At 36.0% G+C, this 26119-nt stretch overlaps 1 protein-coding gene across 1 annotated transcript in view; it reads left to right on the top strand.

Annotated features, from left to right (window-relative positions):
• Positions 1-12084: 12084 nt before the first annotated feature.
• Positions 12085-26119, top strand: part of LOC149416825 (luciferin 4-monooxygenase-like) — a 38533-nt gene continuing 24498 nt past the window's right edge. Inside the window, exons 1-2 of the mRNA XM_089640648.1 lie at positions 12085-12235; positions 18698-18827. Of these exons, the coding sequence (XP_089496774.1) occupies positions 18705-18827 (123 nt within the window). The 5' untranslated portion in view covers positions 12085-12235; positions 18698-18704. The remainder of the gene's footprint in view (positions 12236-18697; positions 18828-26119) is intronic.

Below are 26119 nucleotides of genomic sequence, written 5' to 3'. Positions count from 1 at the left end.
GTAAAAATTCTGATTAAAGGTTTGTTTACATTATATTATTAATTATTTCACATTTTTCGTTTCAATTGTGTTCTTTATACTGGCTGGTAGAGTAAAAAATCATTGTTTCATGTCGCTAATATTGTAAATAAAATTGCGCGTAATTGTTTTTCTTATCCGCATGAAGTCGGTAATTTATGTAGAATCGGTAATACCAGTTGACAGAAATTATTTGAAATGGTTGTCATCCCGTACAACGAAAGCGAATTTTCATTTTACGTAATCAAAAATTAAAATGCTAAAATTAAAAATTTCCCAAATTCAGTCCGTTTCCTTTTATTGTAATTAAGATGAATCAACGGTTTTATTAAAAAATATTTCGTGGCGAGCGACTCCGAATTTTTTCAATTATTATTAAAATTTCTGTAGCATTATTATTATTAAAAAAATTGTATAAGGATTACTATTAAAATTTCTGTAGAATGATTATTATTAAATTTATGTATCTCGTTCTGTAACTCACTGTATATTGATTGTTGCAATATTGTATCAACCGATTTTTGCGTGCCTTCCTAGCATCTTGGTCATATGAAATGTGAAGAATTAACTGAAATATTAGAGTTCACAATTACCTGTATTTGGGAAACTACGCCAGGAGAAACTGGGCTGCCAGACATAAAAAAACATCTTTATGGAGAACCAGTACAGCTCCAGGAACTTGGTATGTTTTGCCAACTTACCTACACATCGCCAAGGGACTTAGCTTTATCTTTTGGGGCTAAAAGAAAACAACAAATCACATAAATCAATCACTGGAGTGTCGGTGACTTCATCGAATCATATTTTTGACAGAAATTGAGTAGTCAGGCTGAATTACAAAAATTGATTCTACGCTTGTAACTAAGCGGAAGTCATTGCACATGTAATGAAAAAAATACAAAATACACACAGATAAAAAGAAAGATTGGAGAAATTTAATTAGTAATAATGCAATACAATAATTAACATGTCTTGCGATGTTTTTATTTATAAACAATTGGTACCTTGTATTTGTTCAAGCCCTTTGCAAGAAGGTCAAACGTGTAAGGTAGTTTGCAGATAATCATGTAGTCTCCAGTAAATGCAGACATCACCACATTGTATAAACTGGTTATCCAGTAAACTGAAGAAAAAATCAAGAATGTTGGTTTTTCTTTACTAGGAGTGCGATTATTTGACCTGATAAATAATTAAATAAAGTTTTACCAAAACAGAAATTCACTTGGAGAAAAAAATACATGTCTGTATAAAAATTCCCCACTAGGTGAAAACAGACGCCACATTGACTAAGGGACTACCAACTGGGTTTAAAACAAGCCAACTTTCCACTAATGATGTTGTTGCTCAACTGCTATTAAAAAAATAAACTCGGTGATCTGAGACTTGGTGTCTAAACCAGAAAAGTGATATAGATTTTAGATCTGCGCTTGAAAATCTATATTACAGAATGAGGTATTTTCACAAACCATGAATACCGTTAAAAATGTGTGGAAGATTTGAAGTTTATTTTTTCTGATTATGATTTTCGCATTAAAGAAGAAAAAAAATATTTATTGAAAAAACGATCTAAAACCGAAAATTCCGAAACGGTTCCAACTAGTTTAAACGTCAATAGGACAGAAAACGCCAATGTCTGGTGAAACGGCTGTCAGCAACGACGCCCGGCGTGACGCCGCTGAATTCACGAATGAAAACGAACATGTCATTCTGGTGGCAAATATCGATTGGCACATGGAACATTTAAAATTTTTATAGAAAATTCATTATCAAGGTAAAAATTTAAACAAAAATACCTTCACTATCTTCACGTTTTTCTTAATTTTTTTCGAGTTTAAAAAAAACATTGAAAATACCCTATGAATTATCGGTGAAGACACCGACAATTAAAGCCATGTCGGTTTCCAGAGGCATAGAAGAAGATATGATTCCATTGAAAGACCTTAAAACTAAAGGCTAGAGACTAAAGTTGGTAAAAATCCCACCCTCAATAAATAAAGCGTTTATTAAACATAAGTTCGTACAGCAAAAATAATCCTAGACCAAAAGTCTTGTAGGTATGACAAACTCCTTTAGGCATTCCCGTAGTTCCACTTGAACAGCAGATGAAGGCAATTGTTTTACTGGGATCGAGTTCAGTCACCCTAAAAAGAAATAACTAACCATTTTACCAAGGTTTTTGTACGAAAAATTATGCATATTATTTATTTATTATTTATTAACGCCGATTATAGCGGCTTTTACAAAGAATAACATATCAATTATCAATTGCGTATCAAAACTATTATCTTACTCAAAGGCATCTTCGGTTCCAGTGGGTTGCAGGGAGTCAGCAAATGGAACAAATTGACCCTCCAGTGGTTCATCTCCGAATACAATCACTTCAGCTTCATAGTTAAGCTCTGCGAGGACTTCGCTGAATGTTTGGCGGATTTCAGGATCACAGAAAAATCATCCAAAACAATGGAAGACTTTCCAATTGCTAGCATGTTTTTGAATTCAGCTACAAAAAATTAAATGCTCATTAGTAGTTGCGTTATTAGCAAAATAATTACCATGCTTTCAACTACACTTACAATATTGCTGAAAAAAAAACACAAGATTTTATAACATCAAAATTGTTTGATAAGCTGTTGAATATGCTTTGTAAAACTTGTACAGTTTCACTGGGCATGACATAGGGCTACTGGACTGTGCGGAGGCAACCAAGGAACTAGACCTAGTGAGAGACAATAGGAACCCGAGAGGATTCCGAGGAGTTTGTCAGATGACAGGATATCGAAAATCATGACCATGATGCTCCATGACTGCATGGAAGAAGTTTGGAGCAGAATCGGCCTCTGGACTGGAAAAAAATGGTTAAGGACCGATGTAGATCAAGAACATTGAGATGACTGTGGAAAACGCATTAAAAAAATTGGCTTACTTTTGGTCATAGTGATCGAAAGTGGAAAGGTGGCGCATCCGATGTACAGTCCCGCCAGTATGGGGATGCTCACGTCATTGTGCGTGTGAGCGCAGATGACCAGCTTGTCGTTCAGACCTATTCCACGCCTCTTCAGCTCCTGGGCGACCCTGACGCTGCGGAGCCACACGGAGGCGTGGCTCTCCACCAGGTCGGTGGACAACTTTATCTGAAAGTGGAAAGGTAGCGCATCCGATGTACAGTCCCGCCAGTATGGGGATGCTCACGTCATTGTGCGTGTGAGCGCAGATGACCAGCTTGTCGTTCAGACCTATTCCACGCCTCTTCAGCTCCTGGGCGACCCTGACGCTGCGGAGCCACACGGAGGCATGGCTCTCCACCAGGTCGGTGGACAACTTTATCTGAAAGTGGAAAGGTAGCGCATCCGATGTACAGTCCCGCCAGTATGGGGATGCTCACGTCATTGTGCGTGTGAGCGCAGATGACCAGCTTGTCGTTCAGACCTATTCCACGCCTCTTCAGCTCCTGGGCGACCCTGACGCTGCAGAGCCACACGGAGGCATGGCTCTCCACCAGGTCGGTGGACAACTCTATCTGAAAGTGGAAAGGTAGCGCATCCGATGTACAGTCCCGCCAGTATGGGGATGCTCACGTCATTGTGCGTGTGAGCGCAGATGTCCAGCTTGTCGTTTAGACCTATTCCACGCCTCTTCAGCTCATGTTAATTCCTTGACATTTTTTAGATATTAAATTCGTGACAAATTTCGATTTTATTTTCGTGGCACACGAGTACATCTCAAATATCTTTTTAAAATTTTAGTTTAATTTTATGATAAATATCAAAAATATAAATGCAACAAATATTGTGATTTAATTTTTTTTTATATTCTTCATTAACAACAGTACAAATAATGAGGATGGAACTGATTTCATTTAAAATAGCAAATCAAAGGATAACACCATTCGTACGATACATACCTGATTAATCTCATCTCCAAAGGATTTCAACTGTTTCAGAGCAAATTTCCAACATGCATATCCAACTTTTCCATAAACTCCTGGATTACTTCATCAGGCATATCAGCCATTTTGAAAAGGAAATTTATGACGGTTATTTAAATGAAGCCTCTTGGCTACTTGTGTGTCGGTACGGGAACAAGAACCAAACTGAAGAAACAATGCAATACAATAATTTGCATATAATACGTGTAGCGCGCCGTTTTTACGCTTGCCACTACACCATCTCTTTCCCCCGTACAGCGCCATCCTGCTCACCCACCCCTAAGCAAACCCGGATGCGCCGACGCCTTCTGCGCATCTCCCACCCTCGAGCCGCTACACCAACCCCACCCCGCAACAAGGAATGGGCTATATAACAGGCTGCGCGCCCTAAATTAGTCAGTTCGTCTGCAGCTCGCTCTTGGCTAGTTGCGCTTCGTCCTCTGGCACGACCCTCTAAGGAGTATTCTACTGCCATAAGTAAAGCCCCAACCAGACCCTCGACTGCTGCCTTAGTTGCGCTTCGTCCTATGGTACGACCCTCTAAGCAGAACCACAGTCAGTTTTTGTTGTTCCCAAAGCCTAACGGCAAGGTTCCCTCCGATCCCTTGCTCAATTAATTAGTGAATTGATACATTGTGACTATTTTTACCATATTATGTGATCTGTGAACTTACTTACTTTAAATAAATAACCTTTTACCAACAATTGTGTTATATACGTGCATTGACTGTTATTGTGTACCAAATAGTGTTATTTTGTCATGTAATATTATTTTATAGGTGTGTCAATCTACCCTTTATATCTTTATTGACATTGTAACAGCCATGAGAGTTAAAAAGCCTTATGAGTTATTGATTTATCTAAAGGCTTTACTAATTTTGAACAACACTAACAGAGTGGAAGATACTACCAGTATCGCCCTGGTGTAAGACCACCATTCAGAATTGAAACGTTGCTCCAAATGGCTTTAGCCGTGTTTAGTGACTAGATCTGAATAGCCAGGTACTTCCCCACCTTCCTCTTTCCCTTCCCCACTTACCTTCAGCCTCACAACATCCCCCAATTGGGGATGCCATAGTCTCATTGGCTCCAGACTGGAGCAGTTGGGATTCTTGTGAGGTATTCACTATAAAAAAAATAAAAAAAATTTCACCTTATATTATCAACGTGGAAAGAGCCATAGAATATGGAACTAAAATTGTTCATGGAACAATATTTGTAATTCTGATTATCAAACCGGATCTTTATTTTTTTAACCAGATCATTTCCCAGCAATGAAGATCGACCTTGCTGCCTACTTGGCAGGCTTATTGTCTTGTTAATCTGACTCAGCAGTTTAAATTTGTGATACAAGTGGCAATTGGCACATCACTTCACGCTTTTAGCTCACATGCATGAGTATGTACCTACCCGATAGACCTGAAAAACATGACATAATTATATATCAGTATACCAGGAGCACTCCTGCCCCGGTGAGACCGGTACATCAGAGGGCACTGTTTTGTTAGATCATGGAACTCGTGCTCTGAGGATTGAAAGCAGTTTGGAGTTTAATCGACCGCTGTACATGGCAACCTAATAAGCCAGTATTGGATTTTAGGATGGGTAGGAATAAAGGAATTGATTAAGCGTTCGTTTTTTATTTCTTGCTCAGTCTTGGGTCTTATTTTCTCTTATTTGCTCTTCTGATCTCTTCTAGCCTCTTGCTTCAATTTTTGCCTCATCTTGATTCTATTTCCCTCTTTTTACAACCTAAGTAATTGAGGATCTTATAGCGCACCCGCAATTACGTCATTAATTACTATCAACGTATGTCAAATTGGGATATTAGATTTATTTATTTATTTGGAATTGATGGCACAAGTGACATTTACGTGCACGATAGTTATTGACAGTCATCAAGAAGAAAGAAAAGAAAATTATTAGATTATGTATGTGACGTAATATATGTAATTCATTCGCACACCAATATTACACCAGTTTTAATTTTTAATTACAACAGCACAAAACATTATCGCTAAACAAAATACACATAGGTACATATTATGTATTATCAGCAGTTAACTTAACTGGTAGAATCTGTCAGTTTCGCCTCAGCGATGAACCGGCTTCTAGATTCGACACTTTATTGCCTAAAGTGACTTTAACCGTGTTCGGTGAGCAGATCTGAATAGCCAGGTACTTTGGAACCGTTCTTTTCCCATTTATTTCCTTTATCTATCCCCTTCAGCCTCACAACACACCACAATTTGGAATGTCATAGTTCCACTGGCTACTGACAGCTCACAGACAGTAGAGAGCGGTTAGGACTCCCCCATACGACATAATAAGCTACACAATCTTCCCAACATGACTTCCATTGATATGCTTGGTGTAACTCTAAGTGACCAGCTCAAGAACGAGGGCTCCGTTGAAGGCAGAGTCAAGCTAGCCTCTCAGAAGCTGGGCGTACTGTACAAGGCCCGCATATACTGCAGATAGTACACAACTGCTGACTCTGTACAAATCGCAAGTGTTGAATTTGGCAGCCATCTCTGGTCTGGAATCCCAAAATAGATGAAAAAACCCTTGACTCTGTGCAGAAACGGGAGTTCCGTTTGATAGATTCCCCTCTCTTAACAAACGGATTGAAATCATTAGAGCACAGGCGTCAGGTAGGTATGCCGTCCCTGTTTTTCCGGTATGACTATGGAAGATGCTCCGAGAAAAAATCCCTTCGGCACCGGTGCATAGTCGGGAAACACGCCAAACGCACGCCCAACATATGTACACGGTTGACATCTACGAATCGTTCTTGAGTTCAACAGCTCGGCTGTGGAACGATTTGACGATTAATAAATTATCAGTAGGTAGTTACATCAAATAACTTCGAAATCTACGTGAATGGTACAAGTACAGTTCCGCAAGAATAAGCGTTGTTCGGGGCTGCAGCCTGTTGGGTGAAGTTTGCTCAAATGATAATCTAATGCACCTAACAATGCAACTAATGCACATAACTAATATAGATGCACCTAACCTAACTTAACCTCTGATTAAAGAGGGCACCGAAAGAAGACGAACGTAAAATAACTGACCTGAATGAACTATAGACCATTGCATCATGTCACAAAAACACACCATTTTTGCTTCATCATTCACTATCTGATGTTTTCATGGTAGCAATATTATAATTTGCAACGCTGAATGACTCGGCAAAATACAATCACGTTATATATAATATAAATTACACCGCATTACAAATAATCCAATACTCTGGTTTCAATACATTATTTGTTATCATAAGATAACGTCAAAGACACGAGAATGTTTGGCACCTGGATTTCGGACCGTGGGTTTTCGAGTACTGGACTGAACTGACATAGCCAGTAAGTGAGGATTAAGAATGAAGTCATCTGGGTGCACCTAGATTCTTATGCATTTCCTTCCAATGTGGAAAGGATTTTCACACTTTAAGGCTTCGTGGTCCTAATGTCTAAGGATCCTGCACAGAATATCCTTAACCTGATATTGGAGATTCTCTACAGAGGCTTATTTCTTTACATTGGCTACCGTTGACGTCACCCCTTTTTTCTCAATATTGTTAATATAAATACTTCTTGTTGATGACTATTCAATGAAAAACATTTCTTCCCAAGATTAATTTATAGACGATGTATAATATTGCTAAGGCTAGCTTCCTTCTTCTACTGAAACTTTGGCCCTAGATCTTTAAGAAGTCAGCTAGTCAATGGCGTACTTAGAACACTCCGTAGACAACTCCGTAGGAAATTTTGTAAGACAATGTAATTTCCATACTTTACACAAATTATAAAAAAAAAATAATATTGCAATCAAACATTAAGTAATTTCTTCGCAGTGCTTCAAACAGAGATTCACATTGTTGTCAGTAGTGCACACTGCACGTATGCAAGGTGCGAACTTATCTTTGCTTACGTCATCAAACATTAAAATTGAAACGTGATTGCCACTCATTCATTCAAGGAAACGAATGTGAAATTCAAATATTTGTATTTAAAAAAAGTACTTCAGATTTTTTACTGCGTAACATTGTAGCACTTTCACAATGGATCTTCTCGGAAAGTTTTTCCATTACTTGTGTAATTGTGAAATTGTTTTAGTTCATTAAGAAAAAGTGTTTAATTTAACACGTATGTTTGTGGTTTTGGTGTAGATACCAAGAATGCAGCACTGGTCACTGGCTGATCGCGGTGTCATTTAGAACAGCCTTGCAATTGGATCGAATCATTACTGTGTAGTGTTTTACAGTCACAAAATAAATTAGTGTATTAATTGTGGACATTGGGGTTCAAAGTCGCTGAACCTTATTGGATCATGTGCTATTGCACTGTTGCACTTTAGCAATAGCCTTTTTCCATATTCTCGAGGAACTTAACAAATTTTTCTCGGCTTCCACTAATAGTTCGGGAATATTTTTATTAAGACACCAATGACCTATCTTCTTGGTGGTCAAGAATTTATCAAAAACAAAAACCAAAACACACATTGAATGTGACAGGTTACAATGAATTACAAAAATATTCCAATATCTACTTATCTTAATTTTTGCAGACAACCTCAACATTTTTTAAATTATTTGAAACATCTATCATTGTAATATCAACAAATTATTATTTTGGTGCAATGTGGACCAAATTTGGACTTTACTTAATTATCTCAAAATTTCAGATTGTCGTATTTTCTCGAATTTATTTTATTTTATCAGTGATCTTTAATTACATAATTGAAAACAAATCTCTAACAAGGGCTTACAAAATTTGGGATTTATAACTAGGTTAACTAAAAACAACAATATTAAGTGTATTAAACTGTTTTATACTTTGCCTTTATTAAAAGTCATCTTGAGTATAACTGGAACCCAATTCACAACATTCATGTACAAGATATTGATAGAATATATACAAAATCAATACAACAATAACATTCAACGACAGCTGTCGTGTTTTTATTTCACTCTTGAAATATCTCAAAATAAAATAAAAAATTCTAGCTAAAATCTAAATATCTATATTTTAATAGCTTTAATAGTGAAGTGAAGTTATACTAATTAATATTTCGTGCCAAAATGACTACACGAGCAACTGCAAAAACACTAAATACTACGGACACCCAACTCCTCCAACTTCTTGACAAAAAGTTTGAAGAATTTAAGGTACAATTTCTGGAAATCATCAGAAACGAGTATAAAGAAGAAATCGAGGAATTAAAAAATAAAATATTAACTCTAGAAAAAAAAATTGATACGAAAAAAAACAACAACGTGGAAACAACTCTGGAACAAAACGCCGTAATACAAAGTGAATTTAAAGAATTACAAAAACAATTGGATGCTAACGAACAACACGCACGCATTAATAACATAGAGATCATTGGGATACCAGAAAAAAAAACAAGAGAACCTGACGGAGATTATCAAAAGGATCTATTCAGAATTAAATATAGTAAGCGACGACATTGAATACGCCACCCGAGTCACCCCCGAGGAGAAGATTGAAGGAAGACCGCGGAATATTATAGTAAAACTAAAGGGCAGGAATCAGAAAGACGAAATCATAGCAGCAATCCGGACAAGAAGGCGCCTAACAGCAGAGGATATTAACTTTTATGGAAAACAACGGATCTATATAAATGAACATTTAACTCATAAAAACAAAGTACTCTACAAAAAGGTCAGAGAGTTTACCAAAATTAATAAATTCAAATTCTGTTGGATCAAAAATTGTAAAATTTATGTAAGACTTAATGAAAACACAAATCACCATTGCATAAATAATTATAATGATCTAGAAAAACTAAAAACATACAATATTTCCATCAACTAACTTTCAATATCGACATCTTCAATTGCGAATTTACTAAATATAAAATGACCTTAAAAGAGTATTTCACTGATGTTTCTTGAATTGATGTTTCTGATGTTTATGTTTCTAGTATTTATATATTTATAATCCTGTTATGGTATGATTTATATGCACAACATTGTCTTCTTATGGTTATGGTTATGATATGATTTATATGCACAATGTTGTTTGTATTCTTATGGTTACCAATGTATCGATAATCCTTTATTTTATATAAATTTTAGTTTTTTTTTTTTTTTCCCTTTATTTTTGTTGTATTATTTTGTTCTATTATTTTATACAATTCTTTTATTTTATATAATTATAACTTCACATTTCTCATAAATTTAATTATTTCTTCTAATGCTGTCTTACGTAAAGTCACAAGGAGGAAATCCGTTATTGGTTTTATTTTGGCTATTTCACTTATGTACAATCTGTAAAAATATAAACGGTTGATTTCCCAAAAAAATGAATTTAAAAAAATATATATATATATATTTTTATATATATATTTTTACGTTTTCTAAGCTTTAAAATGGGTAATCCAGCAATTTTATTGAACGATAACACTCTTTTAAATTATATGAATATGCTTTAATTTTCGGACAGAAGGATTTTCACTGACTAAATATAAAATTCTAAATGATTCATTTGATAGCCCAGAATTGCTTGAATTGATTTTATTTCAGTGCAGAAGTTCTGGGACTTACTACCTTAAATGTATTCCTCATTCCCCAGAATAATAATAGTTGAGAGAAACCTTATACGGAGTCAGTTCTTCAATTGAAAAGAGAATTAATAAATAAACACGACGCTTTGGAAAGATTTCATAGTGTAAGCAAGAAACTGGAACTTGGAATTGTATCAGTCTTTCTGAGTATATTTACGATGTTACTTAGTATATACTGTGCACGAGGGGGGGGGGGTTTCTTCTAGAGCGACACGCTACCTAAAGACGGTCCTGCACCCAGTCATAAAAACCCCGTTCGCATATCCTCTAATAATTTACTATTATAAAGAAATGAGATCTGTAGAGATATAAAATTAAAAGGTTGTCGCCGAAAGAAAACGTTGCCCTTTCGACATCTGAACTTCAGACAATCATATATTTTTGGTTGAGAATTTGGTGCACTAACAAAATGAAATAAAACCCCCGTTTTGGAGATATTTTTTCCTTGCATAAATCAAAACAAGCAGCTGGTGTTAGGAAAGGAATTCAAACCTTATCGCTATCGAATAAGGAGTGTTATTGTTTGTGGCCCGATTCCAAATATAACGTGTTGTGGTGCATCGCCTTAAGAGGAAGCTACAAGCCAAAAATGTGTATATTCTTGGTATACTTTATATTGTAGGCAATAGGCATTACAATCGCTTGACAAACGGAGTCTTAAGACGGTTGTGCTATGTTGTTGTCGAATTGAACATTGGCCCACATAATCGAGAACAACCGGTTAGCGCTGTATGTACTAGAATAGTAATTGTATGAGTGGGGGAAGCCAGGCCCTGACTCATCATAGGCTTTATAGCCAGGCTTGGCTTGGCTCCCTGGAAGCGGTCACAAAACTCGAATATCATTTGAAAAAATCAAATTTGACATTGAATTTTTTTGATCGTGACAAAATGAATACATTATTTTGGTATTGAAAGAACGGAAAAAACGACGATCTCGAATGTTTAAAAAATGTTTTAAAATATTATTTCAGAACAATGACAAACAAACAAATTTTGTTGTTATACCACTAGTTTCCCGACACCATATATAAATATATGGGATGCGAAACCGGTTGGCAATCAAATTAAAATTAAGTGAAGGCCTCCGTGGTATAGAGGTAAGGTCCTCGACTAGGAATCAGGATTACGAATTAAGCTCAAGAGAAATTTTATTATTTCACGTAAAAATATATACTGTACTTGCTGTACGTTCCGCACTGGAGTTACTCTCAGTGTTGTCCTCATATATTCTTAGCCTTGTTTGGTGACCAGATCTGAATGGCTAGGTACTACCCCGCCTTCTTCTTTCCCATTTCTTTTCTCTTCCCCATACCCTCCAGCCTCACAACATTCCCCTGGCTTAATCCCGCTGGATTCTGGCTGTTGCAGTATCATGTAATAAATGTTATTTATTAACATATATGAGAGAACTATGACTGACCAACTAGGAAAGACACCCGTTTTTTCCACATTTTCTCAGCAGCAACACTAGCCCCAATATTATTTTCTCTGTAAAATAGGAGATAAATCCGGCACTGGAGTGAGCTCTTGGGGCATTGGTTCGCATAAAAAACATTGAGTTTTTCACATCCGCGAGTCCGGCGCAGATGAGTGGTTTATTTATGGTCCGGCGTGTGATTCTTGATTCAGTGTATTTCTGATTGTTGTCGAATTTCGTGAGTTTTTACCCGTCTAGTGTGCTGCGGAAAATTATTTATCGGTAAATATTCACTGACATCTGTAATATCTCCATAATATTAGAGCGAAATAAACAATTTTTATGTTCAAATTATCACCTCAATTAGCGGGTATCTTTTATGTAAAAAGTTTTGTGTGTTCTGTTTATGCAATTTATGTAATCACAACGTCATATTTAAATAACGTGGATATCTAAAAAGATCAGTGAATTTCAAGCATTTTGAAATTGAATGGGACATCAATTTTTGTTTTTTTTTCTTTCTCTACCCATAGCGGCATTTTGATGCGTTAGATTTTGATTTAGAAGAGATTAAGATATAAAGATTTATTAAGATTTTGATCTTCAAGAAGTTTTTTTTAAATCAATGCATGGTAGCAGGATAGCATAATAATAAAGAGTTATAGTAAATATAGTTATAGTATTTAAGAAATTTTCTGAAAAGTTTCATCGTTAAAATTTACACCAATCATAGTGCTCGGATTAAAAGTTTTACTAACGGGATAGTGAGAAAATCGATCTTTTTTGTTTTAGTTTATTTTAACAAGTTTAGGCACTTACCTTATACATCTGGGCATCATTATATTTAATTAATATTAAATAATTTATAAAAACAGTTAATTTATTATTAATTGAAGGCATTATAGAACTGTGTTATTGCCATCGAAAGGCGAGCAGCTGTCACGCAAAATAATAATTACACAGCTGAAATTGTTCATAAATAAAATACTATTATCAAATAAAATTGCAAATGAAGCTTGATAACAATAAAGATAACATTTGATGATAAAAAATTTATAAAAATATAATTTAATAATAATTCTTAAAAGTTTTTTAAAACTAAAAAAAAAACAAAAATATTGGTTTGACTGAGGAGTGAACCTTCCTAACCGGGAACTGGAGTCGACAATTCTACCGATCTGCTGATCGGGTAGAACCGACATTTATTTCGTATATTATGTATGAAATGCGTAAACGTCCGCGTGTGTGTACGTGATAGCCACCAATGTAATAGAATGCATTGTGTTCAACAACGAGTTAATCTGCCGGGTTTCACAAAATTTTGATAAAATTATAAAAACGATTTTTTGGCCTACGACTAGGGTTGCCAGATGGTCGAGATAAAATAACCTGACATTTTTTATCAAAGGGTCCACCCTTTGATTTTTTTTGGTTGATTTGTCGTAAATCAAAGGGTCCTTTGATAATAATAAACCCCTTTGATTTTGACCAAAACAAACAGAGCAGAACACAATAAAAAGCTAAGTAAACATTAAAACATATATTTATTATTACTATTAGTAAGCAAAAAATCACCTTTTTACATATTTGGCACTAGATGCTACTACTTTAAATAATCGTTTATTGCCTGAAATTGTATCTTTAAATTCAGTGCAATTGACATTTAAATTGAAGAAAACACATAATTCGCTTTTTACGGTATTCTCGCCTAGTCGATTTTTTTCGTCAGTATATATACATACATTACCCTTTACACTAAAAACTCTTTCTACGAAGGCATTGAGGATGGGAACACTGCACACATATTGTACCATTTTCAACAGATTTGAGCGGTATTCTCGCCTAGTCGATTTCTTTCGTCAGTAGATTACCCTATTATACAGGTGTATCGGCAAGTACCCGACAAACTTTAAACCAGCTATTCCTCAGCACATTTGGAATAAAAAATGTTATGGGCGCTTTGCTGTCCGGTAACATTTTTTCCATTTAATACAAAAAATAAATAAAAAATCCATACTCCGTCACTGTCGTTTGCATTGCATCTCGTGTTCAGCAGCTGTTATTAGCAAGTGTGTCAAAAAGTGTCCTCGCTCTTTCGTTTTTTTTAATAAAAAAAATATTATTTATATTTTCACCCCATGTCACCAATGTTTTATCCTTTGTCAAAGTTTGAAAACCCATCTGGCAATATTTTGTTCGAGTTTCGTTGAATAATGTACCTACGTACCTACGTTGGCGCGCTTTTACAATCACAACGAAATGGCACGGCACCATTCGTCTCATTTTTAACTATTATTATTTAGTGTGTACGAAAGAGCGAGGACACTTTTTGACACACTTGCTAATAACAGCTGCTGAACACGAGATGCAATGCAAACGACAGTGACGGAGTGTGGATTTTTTATTTATTTTTTGTATTAAATGGAAAAAATGTTACCGGACAGCAAAGTGCCCATAACATGTTTTACTCCAAATGTGCTAAGGAATAGCTGGTTAAAGTTTGTCGGGTACGTGCCGATACACCCTGTATATTAGTATTATAGTATTATAGATTACCCTTTACACTAAAAACTCTTTCTACGAAGGCATTGGGGACGGGAACACTGCACACATATTGTACCATTTTCAACATATTTGAGCAAGTCTTGCTCAAAGAATCGCTCACGGCTTTTGCTCTGTAAATTATCTCCTGAGGTATATATATCGCGTATTTAAAAAGAAAACCGGTCATTCTATTGTCGGGTTTTCCAAAATTTTCTAGACCGGACAGCCGTTCAAAAAACAGTACCGTCCGGTCAAAAACCGGACAACTGGCAACCCTAGCTACGACCCACTTTCGCTACTTCTACGTTCTCTAGTCAAGCTGATGTGTTTTTCTAAATCGTCGTAAAATGTGGTAATTTTGAACATTCCGTGCAGTGACAGTATTTTGTTATGTTGCACGAAGATTTTTTTATATCCGCTTCCGAACTTCCGATTTTATTGTCCGGGTTAAATCTTCCCCATAGGAAAAACTAAACCCTTCAACTCACTTTTCCACAAATGATCAGCTACTCAATCAATACTATGCAAGTGCATTATATAAACAAAATAAATACAAAAAAATACAAGAACAACACGTCAACTCACCAGAGATCAAATGGGAAAATAATTCACCGACTCCAGATATTTTCATATCAAAGGGTTCGGCACGGTAGAACTTCTAACAGGGCCTATAAATCCTACTGATCCCTCAACATAAATATTTAAAAAATCTTTCGTTATCCTACATGTATTCAAAATGACCGACTTTTGCATCTTTATATATAAATTTTTTGATAGATCTAATACGCCTAAATTAAGATTATTACAATTATTATAATTATTATGTACACCTACTGTAGTTTATAGTATACATTCGAACACATACACCGATTCAGAAAAAAAACATCATAAATCAAAAAGTCAACCGAATTTTTCATTATACGACAGACAGTTTATCAAAAGTTAAAATTTCTCTTTGTTTTATTCACGAAGAAATAATTTATTTTTTATTGATTTTTGTGAAGTCAGAGGTTGATTTTTCACCTTTTACGTATTTTGCATCATTCTAAAAATGCAAGTAATGATAGATTTCCCCCTTGTGAGAAGAAATAAAAATAATAAAAAAAAATAATATCTCTAATAAGAAAATCGTATGTAAAATAATCGAAAGCAACACAAATTCGCCAAATTTTCTTAACTTTCGACATTCTAGAATCTTCTGCCTTTTTCGTTTTCATACAGAACGTGACAGAAGGAAGAATTTTATGAAAACATTTTAGGACGGTCGTCGATGACTTGCCTACGACATCTCTCTGGGAATTTATGCTTGGAGAAGATACCATATTGCGTGAAGACTAAAATTAGTATCCCGCTGTTTGTTCTGTTGTTAAAGGTAATCAGGCCATGAACTTATCTTTATAACTTCCACGTAAGAAAATTGGACTGACTTGTTGTTCTGGAAAAAAAAAAAATTTTTTTACTTTCTGTAACAATTTGATTGCATCAGAAACATAAAATATTATCTAATCATGTCGGGTTTGTTGATAACTTAAATTTAGTTTTAAAATTTTTTAATATTCTTTAAGAGTTGCAAAGTTTTGAAGAAAAGAGTTTTTTTTAATATATGGTATAAAAAATTGTAAAAACGTTCATTTTACTTTTTCTTTTCAACTAGCTATATGGATGAACCGTTTTCTCGAATTATTCTAATACTGTGTTTAATTGAGACTCGATATTTTTACTTATGAGTATGCAGAAAGTAGAAAGCCAACACAATAATGAGCGTAGATACTAAGTAAGTTTTCCTGTTGAAACGGGACTGAAACCTTTGAACGAATGAATTGAAAGTGTTCGTAACAAAGTATCAGTCAAAAGCGAATGTTTTATTAGGATGGCGAAACACGTGTTCATACAAATATTGATATTGACATACTAATATTGTTGCATTCCGACATGATATTTATTAGGAAAAGAACACTGGTTCTCGATAAATTCTGCATGACTAATATTTAATCAGGAAAGTAGCATGCCTACTTTTTTAACCGAAATTAAAAATGTCACTAAATTAGTTACAGAAAGTGTTAAAATTCTATACGTAATAAGCATTAGAAATAAACATTGTGAAAATTAAGATAAATGTTTTTATTAGAGCTCATGAAGTCGATCACGAAACATGAAATAAAAATAAATATCCTTCACACGGAGTCTATCCACGTTGTATTACACTAAAATAGTGAAATCGAAATATTATTGTGCAAAATTATGCCATATTTTTAGAAGGCAGTGTCAGAATAGAAATCGAAATACTTTTTTATTTATTTTGTAAGAAATAAACAGCTTTTATTTAATATACAATGATAGATATAAATATACAAGTTAACTGAAGTCAAGCCACAGAAGTTTATTATGTTAAAGTGCATCAGAAATGAAGTTTTAGTATCTTAAAATTAATTTGGTGTTAAAGGAAGGGGAGAGGAAGAGAAAAATAGGAAGAGGATAGGAGATGCTCCCGATACATTCCATACTCTCATATTAATAATCGATCGTACGCATTACTTCATATCGATATTTCTTTAGGTTATTACCAAAAATGTCAATGCTGTAAAATTTTGTATTATATTGAGCACATATACGAGGAATTGGGGAATTTTTTCGAATGTTTGTTCTAGACAAGGGTAGATAAAATAAATCAGATTGTCGGGTTGATCTAGATCTAGACGGAATATGAAGATTTATTAAATTTTGACGTACATTATGTAAAACTTGCGTACATATCCATTGATAGCCTCTGTAGCGCCATGGTTTATATTCGAAATTTCACCAAGAGTAAAAATATACTGGGCACATAACAGAGTGGTAGATACTTTCAGTATCGCCTTGATGGAAGACCATCATTCAGAAAACAAACATTGCTTGAATTGGCTTTGATCTGAATAGTCAGGTATTTCCCCACCTTCCTCTTCCTGATCTCTTACTCTTCCCACTACCTTCAGCACCACAATATTCTTCAATTGGAGCTGCCACAGCCTCACTGATTCCAGATGGTTGGGAAAAGTTGGAAATCTTGTACGGTACTCATATAAAAATTTTTTTTTTAAGGTTTTGGAAGAACCTCTCCTTCTTCGGAAATGTCAGGATGAAAGTATACCAACAATAAAACACGGAGTGAATCAGTGCCGTTTTAAGGCCCCGTAGTAAGCGTTCAAAGATGGTTTGAAAGGGAGATATGTAAATATAGAGGGAGCGCGCCAATGTTAAAAAAGATAATAATCAAACGAAAATCGTGAAAATATTTAATAAAACACATCTCGTTTGAAATGGAGCAAAATCTCTCGACAAGTGCTTTAGTTGCGTTTAAAGATAAACTTTTAATTTTATCATGTCTATAACATATTAAATATCAGAAAAAAGGTGTTTTAAATCATTTTCGGAGTTTAATTTGCGTTTTTTTTTCATATAATTCGGCGTAACAAATGTATAGATATTATCTTCAAAGAGTAACGAGAAACTAGTTATAAATCATTAATTTTTGGTAAACTAATGTTTTTAGAACAAGATTTTTTATGCACAGCACAAAGGGTAACAATTATTTTACAAGCAATAATTGTTTTCCTGAAACACTCATCCACATTGAAAAATCTCCTGATAAAAGATACATGACGCCAACGGGACTCGAACCCGTGTCCCTTCGATTTCCGGTCGACAGCTCTGACCACTGAGCTAAAGCGGCTTATCTCCTACCCGCGAAATTATTCAATATATACTAGTGTTTCATTCAACAATTACTGCTTGTTACATTTTTCACCTGAAAACCATAGCTCAGTGGTCAGAGCTGTCGACCGAAAATCGAAGGGACACGGGTTCGAGTCCCGTTGGCGTCATGTATCTTTTATCAGGAGATTTTTCAATGTGGATGAGTGTTTCAGGCGAACAATTATTGCTTGTAAAATAATTGTTATAAATCGGTAGAAATTGGGTATGCGTGGACTTTGGTACATGGTGTAAGATGTGCAAGTGGTAGAGGTTGGTGATGGTTGTAAAGGATGTTGGGATAGTGTGATATTTGTTTTCAAACGATGCAATAAGTAAAATAATTGGATAATTTTGATGAATGTTTAATATTATGTTTTAAAAAACACACATCTAGCTTCACTAGGGCACTGAGAGAAGCACTTGATTTGGTGGCGTGTTGTTATTAATTTGAGAGTTTTCTTTTAACAGATATACGATGGGGTCAACCCAAGAATCCGCACAGGACGCTGCCATCAAGAAGATGGCGGAAGCCTTCGACGTACACCTTGGAAGAAATGCTTTTAAAACCATGAAGAAATATAGCGAACTGACGTCCCAGGTAATTTGTTAGTTTTAACCCTTAGGGTATTCTGAAATATTGTTGTCAAGTTATTTTAAACGACATGTCAGATTCATGATTTATTTAGAAATATTCCCGGTTGACATTAAATTTCCAATAGCTTTCTCGATTGCCGATTTTTTCTTCATGTAAACTTTGAAAATACCACTATATGCGAAACAAAAAAAATATATATAATATACAAACGTATTATAAAGGTTATTATCGCTATTCCAGTTTTTCGTTTTATGTAAAATAAGTAATAAAATAATTCACAAACTTTGACAAATCTTTTGCAAGCAATGGTGGTCGGTGACTTTTACTGGCCCGGGAAGACGTTGTCCTGCCAGAGAACGCCTTCTGTGTAGGGTAGTTAAAATGAGTGGTTGTATTTATTTTTGTATGAGAATCTGAAAAAAAAGAAGAAGAAAAAAAGGTTTTTTTTCTAGATCTTGACAACAGCGCAACCTATCGGGTCCAAAAACTATCCTATCTCACAAGCTAGAAACAACCATATACATTCAAGAAATGTAATTTAAATCGGTTAATCGGATTAGTGTGTACGAACAAAGGGACACGTTCTTTTTATATGTTAAGATATATATTCAAATTATTATTTGGAAGTGTCTCTGGTAAAATTTTGCATATTAAAAGCGTGGTACTTTCTAGCACCACTTAAATCACATATTATCTCATATTAATACAAAAGGAAATAGAACGATTTTTACGAGTCCATCTCAGTTTGTGCCATAAAGAACTCACGCATACTCTACTGCTATTGCTGTACCGTGTTTGCAAAAATACCCAAGGGGAGATGGTGCGATAATGGTAAAATATGCCAAACGTCCAGAAAAGTTAAATACATACTAATCTTCAATTAGTGGATGTTCAATAATTAATACGTTGAGTCTGAAACACACCTTCAAATGAAATCACACGAAGAACAACTGTTCTTAATCCCAGTTGTTGAAGTGATCTTGTCTTGCATAAACTCTTTGGATTCTTACAAAATATATCAATATATACGCCTCACGAAATAGAATTAAAAGGAATCATTTTTGTTGTTGTAATTATTTACTTATTCTTATTATATGTCTGGGCAGACGCCCTAGTTGGCAGTTTCTCCCTACAACTGAGATCTGAGCGCAGACACCGGTTTTCGACGGTCGGTGCTTATTTGCCCGGCAATAAACCCAAGTGGAATTCTTATCAGGGTCGAAACCATTGCCGTACAAGTATTTACCGGTTGTCGTAAACCGGCCGGCAAACCTGGTGCGTTAATCTTCGAGCTAACAAATTATTTATTCATTTTCCATATATACGGCGCAACATCTGCCATTAACGAAAGTGTGAATACCAAGTAGTACAAAAAATAAAGTGTGAAAAGTAGTACAATAGTACAAGCATTAAAAGTTAAAGAAAAATATAAAAAGTAAAAAGTAAAAAGTAAAAAGTAAAAAGTAAAAAGTAAAAAGTAAAAAGTAAAAAGTAAAAAGTAAAAAGTAAAAAGTAAAAAGTAAAAAGTAAAAAGTAAAAAGTAAAAAGTAAAAAGTAAAAAGTAAAAAGTAAAAAGTAAAAAGTAAAAAGTAAAAAGTAAAAAGTAAAAAGTAAAAAGTAAAAAGTAAAAAGTAAAAAGTAAAAAGTAAAAAGTAAAAAGTAAAAAGTAAAAATTAAAAAGTAAAAAGTAAAAAGTAAAAAGTTGTAGCGTCAAGAGACATCGCAGCCCTCACGAGTGATAATTCGCGCACCTTTGCGCGAAGGACAATACACCCGGCTTCGCCCGTACAATTATGGACTCCATCGGGACATCACCTTAGCGCCTTGGCCACGTCCCTGGCCAGCGCTACACGGATTACAACGCCCTGGTTCCAGCGTCTCTGACCAGCGCTTCATCCACGCAACATGACCACCACGAGGACACACAGCATCCTCACTGGTCTACGCAGCTCCCGCTCAGCCGCCTACAAAGTCCGCCGCACCTTCGGCCTTCCCGTCAGCACTGGAGTACTGATTCCCAAGATCGCCAGTGCCTGACAATCAACGAGTCCGGTCACCAGCGCCCGGCGTCGACTCACTGACCTGCGCTTGACCAGCACATCAACGCCTGCATCCGGAGACACCAACATCTGTCCTACATCAACTCTCATCACGGCAAACTGACTCAAATAAACACTGTGACCTTCACGACCGACTTTTATTTCGTGCCTCTCATCTGATCCCCAAAGTGGTGACCCCGACGTGATCCTGCAGCCCGACGTGATTCTGCAGCCCGACGTGATAGTGTTACCCCGACTCACCGGTAACCCCGTCTCAAAATGGGTGATCAGTTAAGGCACCACGGAGCATCATGCACCAGACCATCTCCGCATCAGCGCGGATAATAGTGCCACCATGGTTGAGCAAAATGACAGAGGCTAAGGATCTGGGAGTAGTGTTAGATCCGAAATTACTTTTTGAGCGCAATATCGAATCCATGGTTGCAAAAGCTTCCAAGGTACTTGGCTTTGTACTCAGAACCTGCAAAAATTTTAAAAAAGTAAATACCATGTGTATCATACGTATCCAGACCTCCAGAATATTTCAAGAGAATTCATATTTACGCCAAAATCACAAAAACACTCAAACCCCGAAACCGCTTGATACCGTGTCGCCGACACATTTGGAGATCTTTACATTAAAATAACTCAATCAAATGATGTATTATATGTGATTAATCAAGATAATTACATAGCAATATAATAGCAGAACCTGAAACACATCTGAAAATAATCATCCATCACCTCCCTCGGACACACCAACCCACGAAGTGACCGCGGCTAGGAAGGCTACTCAGTATTTACGTAGGACCCCCTCCACTACTCCCCGGATGGAATTCCATGATGGCCGCCGTCTCCAACCAATCACAACCCAGCATGTCACCTTGACTTTCTTATCAAACACTGATAACAGATTCAAATGTGATTAATTGTGATATCATCACTGGATTTACGAAAAAATGATGCAAGATATAACTACAAAATAAATATCAACATCAAGAAATGATTATATACTAATACAATAACATGAATAATTATATCAAACTATATAAAAAAATATTTAAAAAAATATTTGTTACCCTTTGGGAAATGTTCAAACCAAAGATATTTAACTTCAAACCCAATATGAAAATTTGTAGAATTATTTATAAAATAAATAAACGGGACTGCGGGAGATGGTTTTGGTGGATTGAACTGACTTGGTGAAAGGTATCATATTAAAATATAACTTTCCTCTCAACAAGATAATTGCAGAGAGGAAAAATACCTAACCACTTTACTCCTCACGAAAGAGGATAGAACGTCTCCGAGAGGATTCGATTTGAAAACGTTCTATAAATAGAGAACCGAATTCCATACAAAGTCAGTTCAACAACTACCTCTGAAAGAGAATCCTCTCTCCTGAAGAACCATCTCCAAGTCTCCAAAAGTCTCAAGAAATATTTTCAAGTGTTTTATTCAGTAGTAAATTCAGTTTTTGCCAAGTATTAAATTCTTTTCGTCAGTTCAGATCTGGAAATAAATTCCTCTCTGATCGTGGCTTTAAACTCTACCACGAACTTCTACAACATCTACAACCTCTACCAAGACTGAAAACGCTGACAAGTGTACCCAGCTACCTTCGTATCTACAGTTATTGTACGGACAGTATATTGTTTCGTACACCATGAAAATGCTATACTTTGCGTATGTACGCAGTTCTCTGGAGTACGCCTCTCAAGTCTGGAATCCCATGTATAAGTCACACATAGAAAGGATTGAGAAAGTGCAACATCGATTTCTACGATACCTTGATTTTCGGGCCTATCGTCCTCATCTGAGTCACGAGGAGTCAGCAGCGTTTTTCAGGATTTCGTCACTGGAAAGTCGTAGAAACTCCGCAGACGTACTATTTTTACAAAAAATTGCCACCTCTGTGATAGATTGCCCGGAATTACTAGAAAGAATTCAATTAAGAGTACCCATCAGACAAACCAGACAAAATCACACATTAAACATCCCTCAATGTAACACGAACTCAAAACAAAATGCTTTTATTCACCGTGCTTCATACAATTTTAATACTTCATACAGTGAATTAGACTTATTTAACTCAGCACCCCACAATTTCAAACCTAAAATCAATAAATAATTATATTATCATTTTTATTTTTTATTACGTACATGCTACACATTACACAGACTAGATCCATCCCATACCCCTCCCTTCCCCATCCCATCCCTATAGGCTATTGTAACTTTTTTCTTACATAAATATTATATAAATATTCACTAAATAATTAAAATACTTAAGTGAAAACCTATTATTGGTTAAATAATTAACACTTAATACACCATACTTTGTAATTATTATAACTGTTGGTTTTCCAAATAAAATAAAATAAAATAAAAAATGGTTATCTGAGTGTATCTTCAGCCTGTGTTGTGAACATGTGTTTTGAAATTTTTTTTTTATGAAGTGTCACATTTAAAAGACGTTCGTCTCCGAGCTATTCCTTCTATCGCAGCCCGCAGCAAGCTGCTGGGAAGGGGGTTTTGTAGCGTCAAGAGAACATCCAGAATGTCTCATTAATAATAGACAGCTCGACGCTACTTAGGTACGTACTTACAGCCGAAATCAAAAACAAAGCAAACTACCTGCTTCAAGTATCTACTCGCGACAATACGATCGCGCAGTCGGTCTGGCACATTACGAGAACTCGCCAGAAGGTTCGAGTCTACCGCCTATGCATAATTGCCGCGCGGCCGAAGATTCCCGAAACACACAGACTGTGCGAGTGTCTCGGATTTAGTTGCAATACTGTTGCCACCGGCTGTATAGTATAAATAAGCCCGACGCAGCGAGTCAGTCAGTCAGTCATCAATCTGCCGTCAGTGGACAAATCTCACGAGTGACGATCGGTGCGCCCCGCGCCCTCCCCCCCGCGAAGGACAATACACCCGGCTTCGCCTGTACAATCATGGACTCCATCGGGACATCATCTTAGCGTCTCGGCCACGTCCCTGGCCAGCGCTACACGGATTACAGCGCCCTGGTTCCAGCGCACATAGATAGATTTTAATGATTTAGGCGGCCAAAATTATTTTTGGGGTTATTTTAGTTCTAAGTTCAATTAAAATAAAGAAAAGGTATATATTTATAAAAACATACATATATTTGTCAGGTTATAAAGAACAGTAATATATAATAGAGCTAAATTCACTAAAAAATACAAATGAATGGAAACAGAATTTAACAAGTTTTCTTTAAATATAAAATTACATTAAAAATCGGTATCTTCAGGTCCAGATGTCTCTACTGACTCTGTGTTTGGGTCACCAGGTAATAAAAGTTTAACCGTTTCAGGTAGAAATGCGTTACGTGAAGGTTTTCTTATTTGTCTCAAGCAACTAATGAAGGGATCTGAACTTAACAAAAGCCTATAATATACATCTAAGTTACATTCTTCTCTAGAAAACTTTCTGGCAAAGTTTAGCCGGTACGATCGGAAATGCTTGTTCCGGGCTTCTGCAGCTTCTTCCGATAGCTGTCCAATTGGAAGGAGCCCCGAACTTTTTATGATTTGGCTTCCATGTACCAATATCTTGTGCATAGTTGGCGTCATTGGGTGCCAACCATACTGTTCTACGTACAATTTTGCTGTGTCGTACGCATACTTATCATATTTTTCAGCATCAATTTTATGGCCACTAGAAATAGTTTCTAAAATAACCTTGAATCTGTAAATCAGTTCAAAGTTAATACCTGTGATGGCTGAAGCCAATTCGGGGTTTTCAAAAAACCTCCGGCTTGTGTTGCCATCATTGGTGTTGCCAAAGTTGGCCTTTGGCATGTCAATAAGCAAACCGGTTTCATTTCGAAACCTCTCCTGAATTTCCAACTTCTTTTGGGCTTCTAATGCCTTGTCTTCTTCGGTTTTTCTTTCCCTGTATTTTTTTACTGCCAGTTTATACGAAAGGTGTATAATGCTTTCGAAAATGCGGATCCGGGCGTGTAATACTGACAAGCCGAATTCCAAAGCTTGAGGGTTTACACTATTTTTATTCGATAGATCATTAAAGGTTTTCGAAGTAGCTCCACAGATGTAGCACTGGGATGTTGACTTTGTGTCTGTGGCTGCGTTACACACCTTTCCGTCAATCATAGTCATTTTGAGTTGGTGCCCAAACGAAAACTCCTCTTCATTCAACGTAACAACTGTTTTGTTCAGTTGCTTAATGGACTCCTGCACACATTTTATCTCTTCTTTAGTTATGTCCGTTGTTTCTTTTACAAATCGGAATCGAATCGGACGGCAAAACCTTGACGAAGAAGGAGTTGGATTCTGCCAAACAATTTTACTGCCTTCTTTTCCACAAACAATGCGCAAAGGCACAAAGGAACTCATAAAAATGTTGGCATCGGAATCAGTCTCATTATCGTAAATTTGTTTAAATTTGGATTGCTGAGAACCGTCACAACCCCATTTGCAGATTATCATTAACGACTTCCTTTCTTGCTCGTTAAGCCGGATTATCACATCTTCTAGGTATTTTGATAATCGTGTTACGGTTAGATCCATTAAGCACTGTAGATTACTTTCCGCGCAAGTAGCCGTAATTCTTAGGGATTCTTTCGGCGGATAGCACTCTTGTTTTGCTTTCAAAACAAGATCATAGCAAGGAAAATGTTGTGGATTTGTTGCCCTTACTATCTCATACTGTCGTCTCGTAACATCAGCTTCAACGAACATCTTAAGTGCTTGCAGAGGCGTCAATTGAGGTACCTCATCGTTGTTGGTAACTCTACTGTAGGCTTTTCTATATTTACTAGCCCGTGTTGGGGAGTTCGTAATATCTTTAAGCACTTTCGAGGCGTCCTATGTCCCGTTGTCTGCAACACAGATGTAGCAGCATGAACAATAACTTCATCACCTGCGGAGGCCCTTATTCCTTCCGTTTTTCTTCTTTTACTACGCTCACTTAGTTCTCCAAAAGACTTGGGTGGTCGACCTTGCGAGGAGGCTGATTCAATGGGAATCTCGAATGTTCCCTCTAACCATGATTGGTTTATTTTCAGGAAAACATCTTGGTGTTTATTTGCTTTACCCATCGTTGCTTAATATGTGATTTTACAAAAGAAAATCTTTTTTTAAAGTCTTCTTTAGCCTCTTTGTTGTGCCCATAGCGCATAAGGAGAAAATTCTCAAAATAGTCAATTTTTTCATTTAAAGTTGGTAAATTTTGACTCTGTAGTTGGTCAAATATGTATTGACG

The sequence above is a fragment of the Hesperophylax consimilis genome, chromosome 16 (assembly GCF_061612785.1).
Source record: "Hesperophylax consimilis isolate HC1 chromosome 16, BYU_Hcon_1.0, whole genome shotgun sequence".
Taxonomy (NCBI): Eukaryota; Metazoa; Arthropoda; class Insecta; order Trichoptera; family Limnephilidae; genus Hesperophylax; species Hesperophylax consimilis.
Note: the sequence above shows the minus strand (reverse complement) of the source record. Positions and strands in the feature narration are given on the sequence as shown.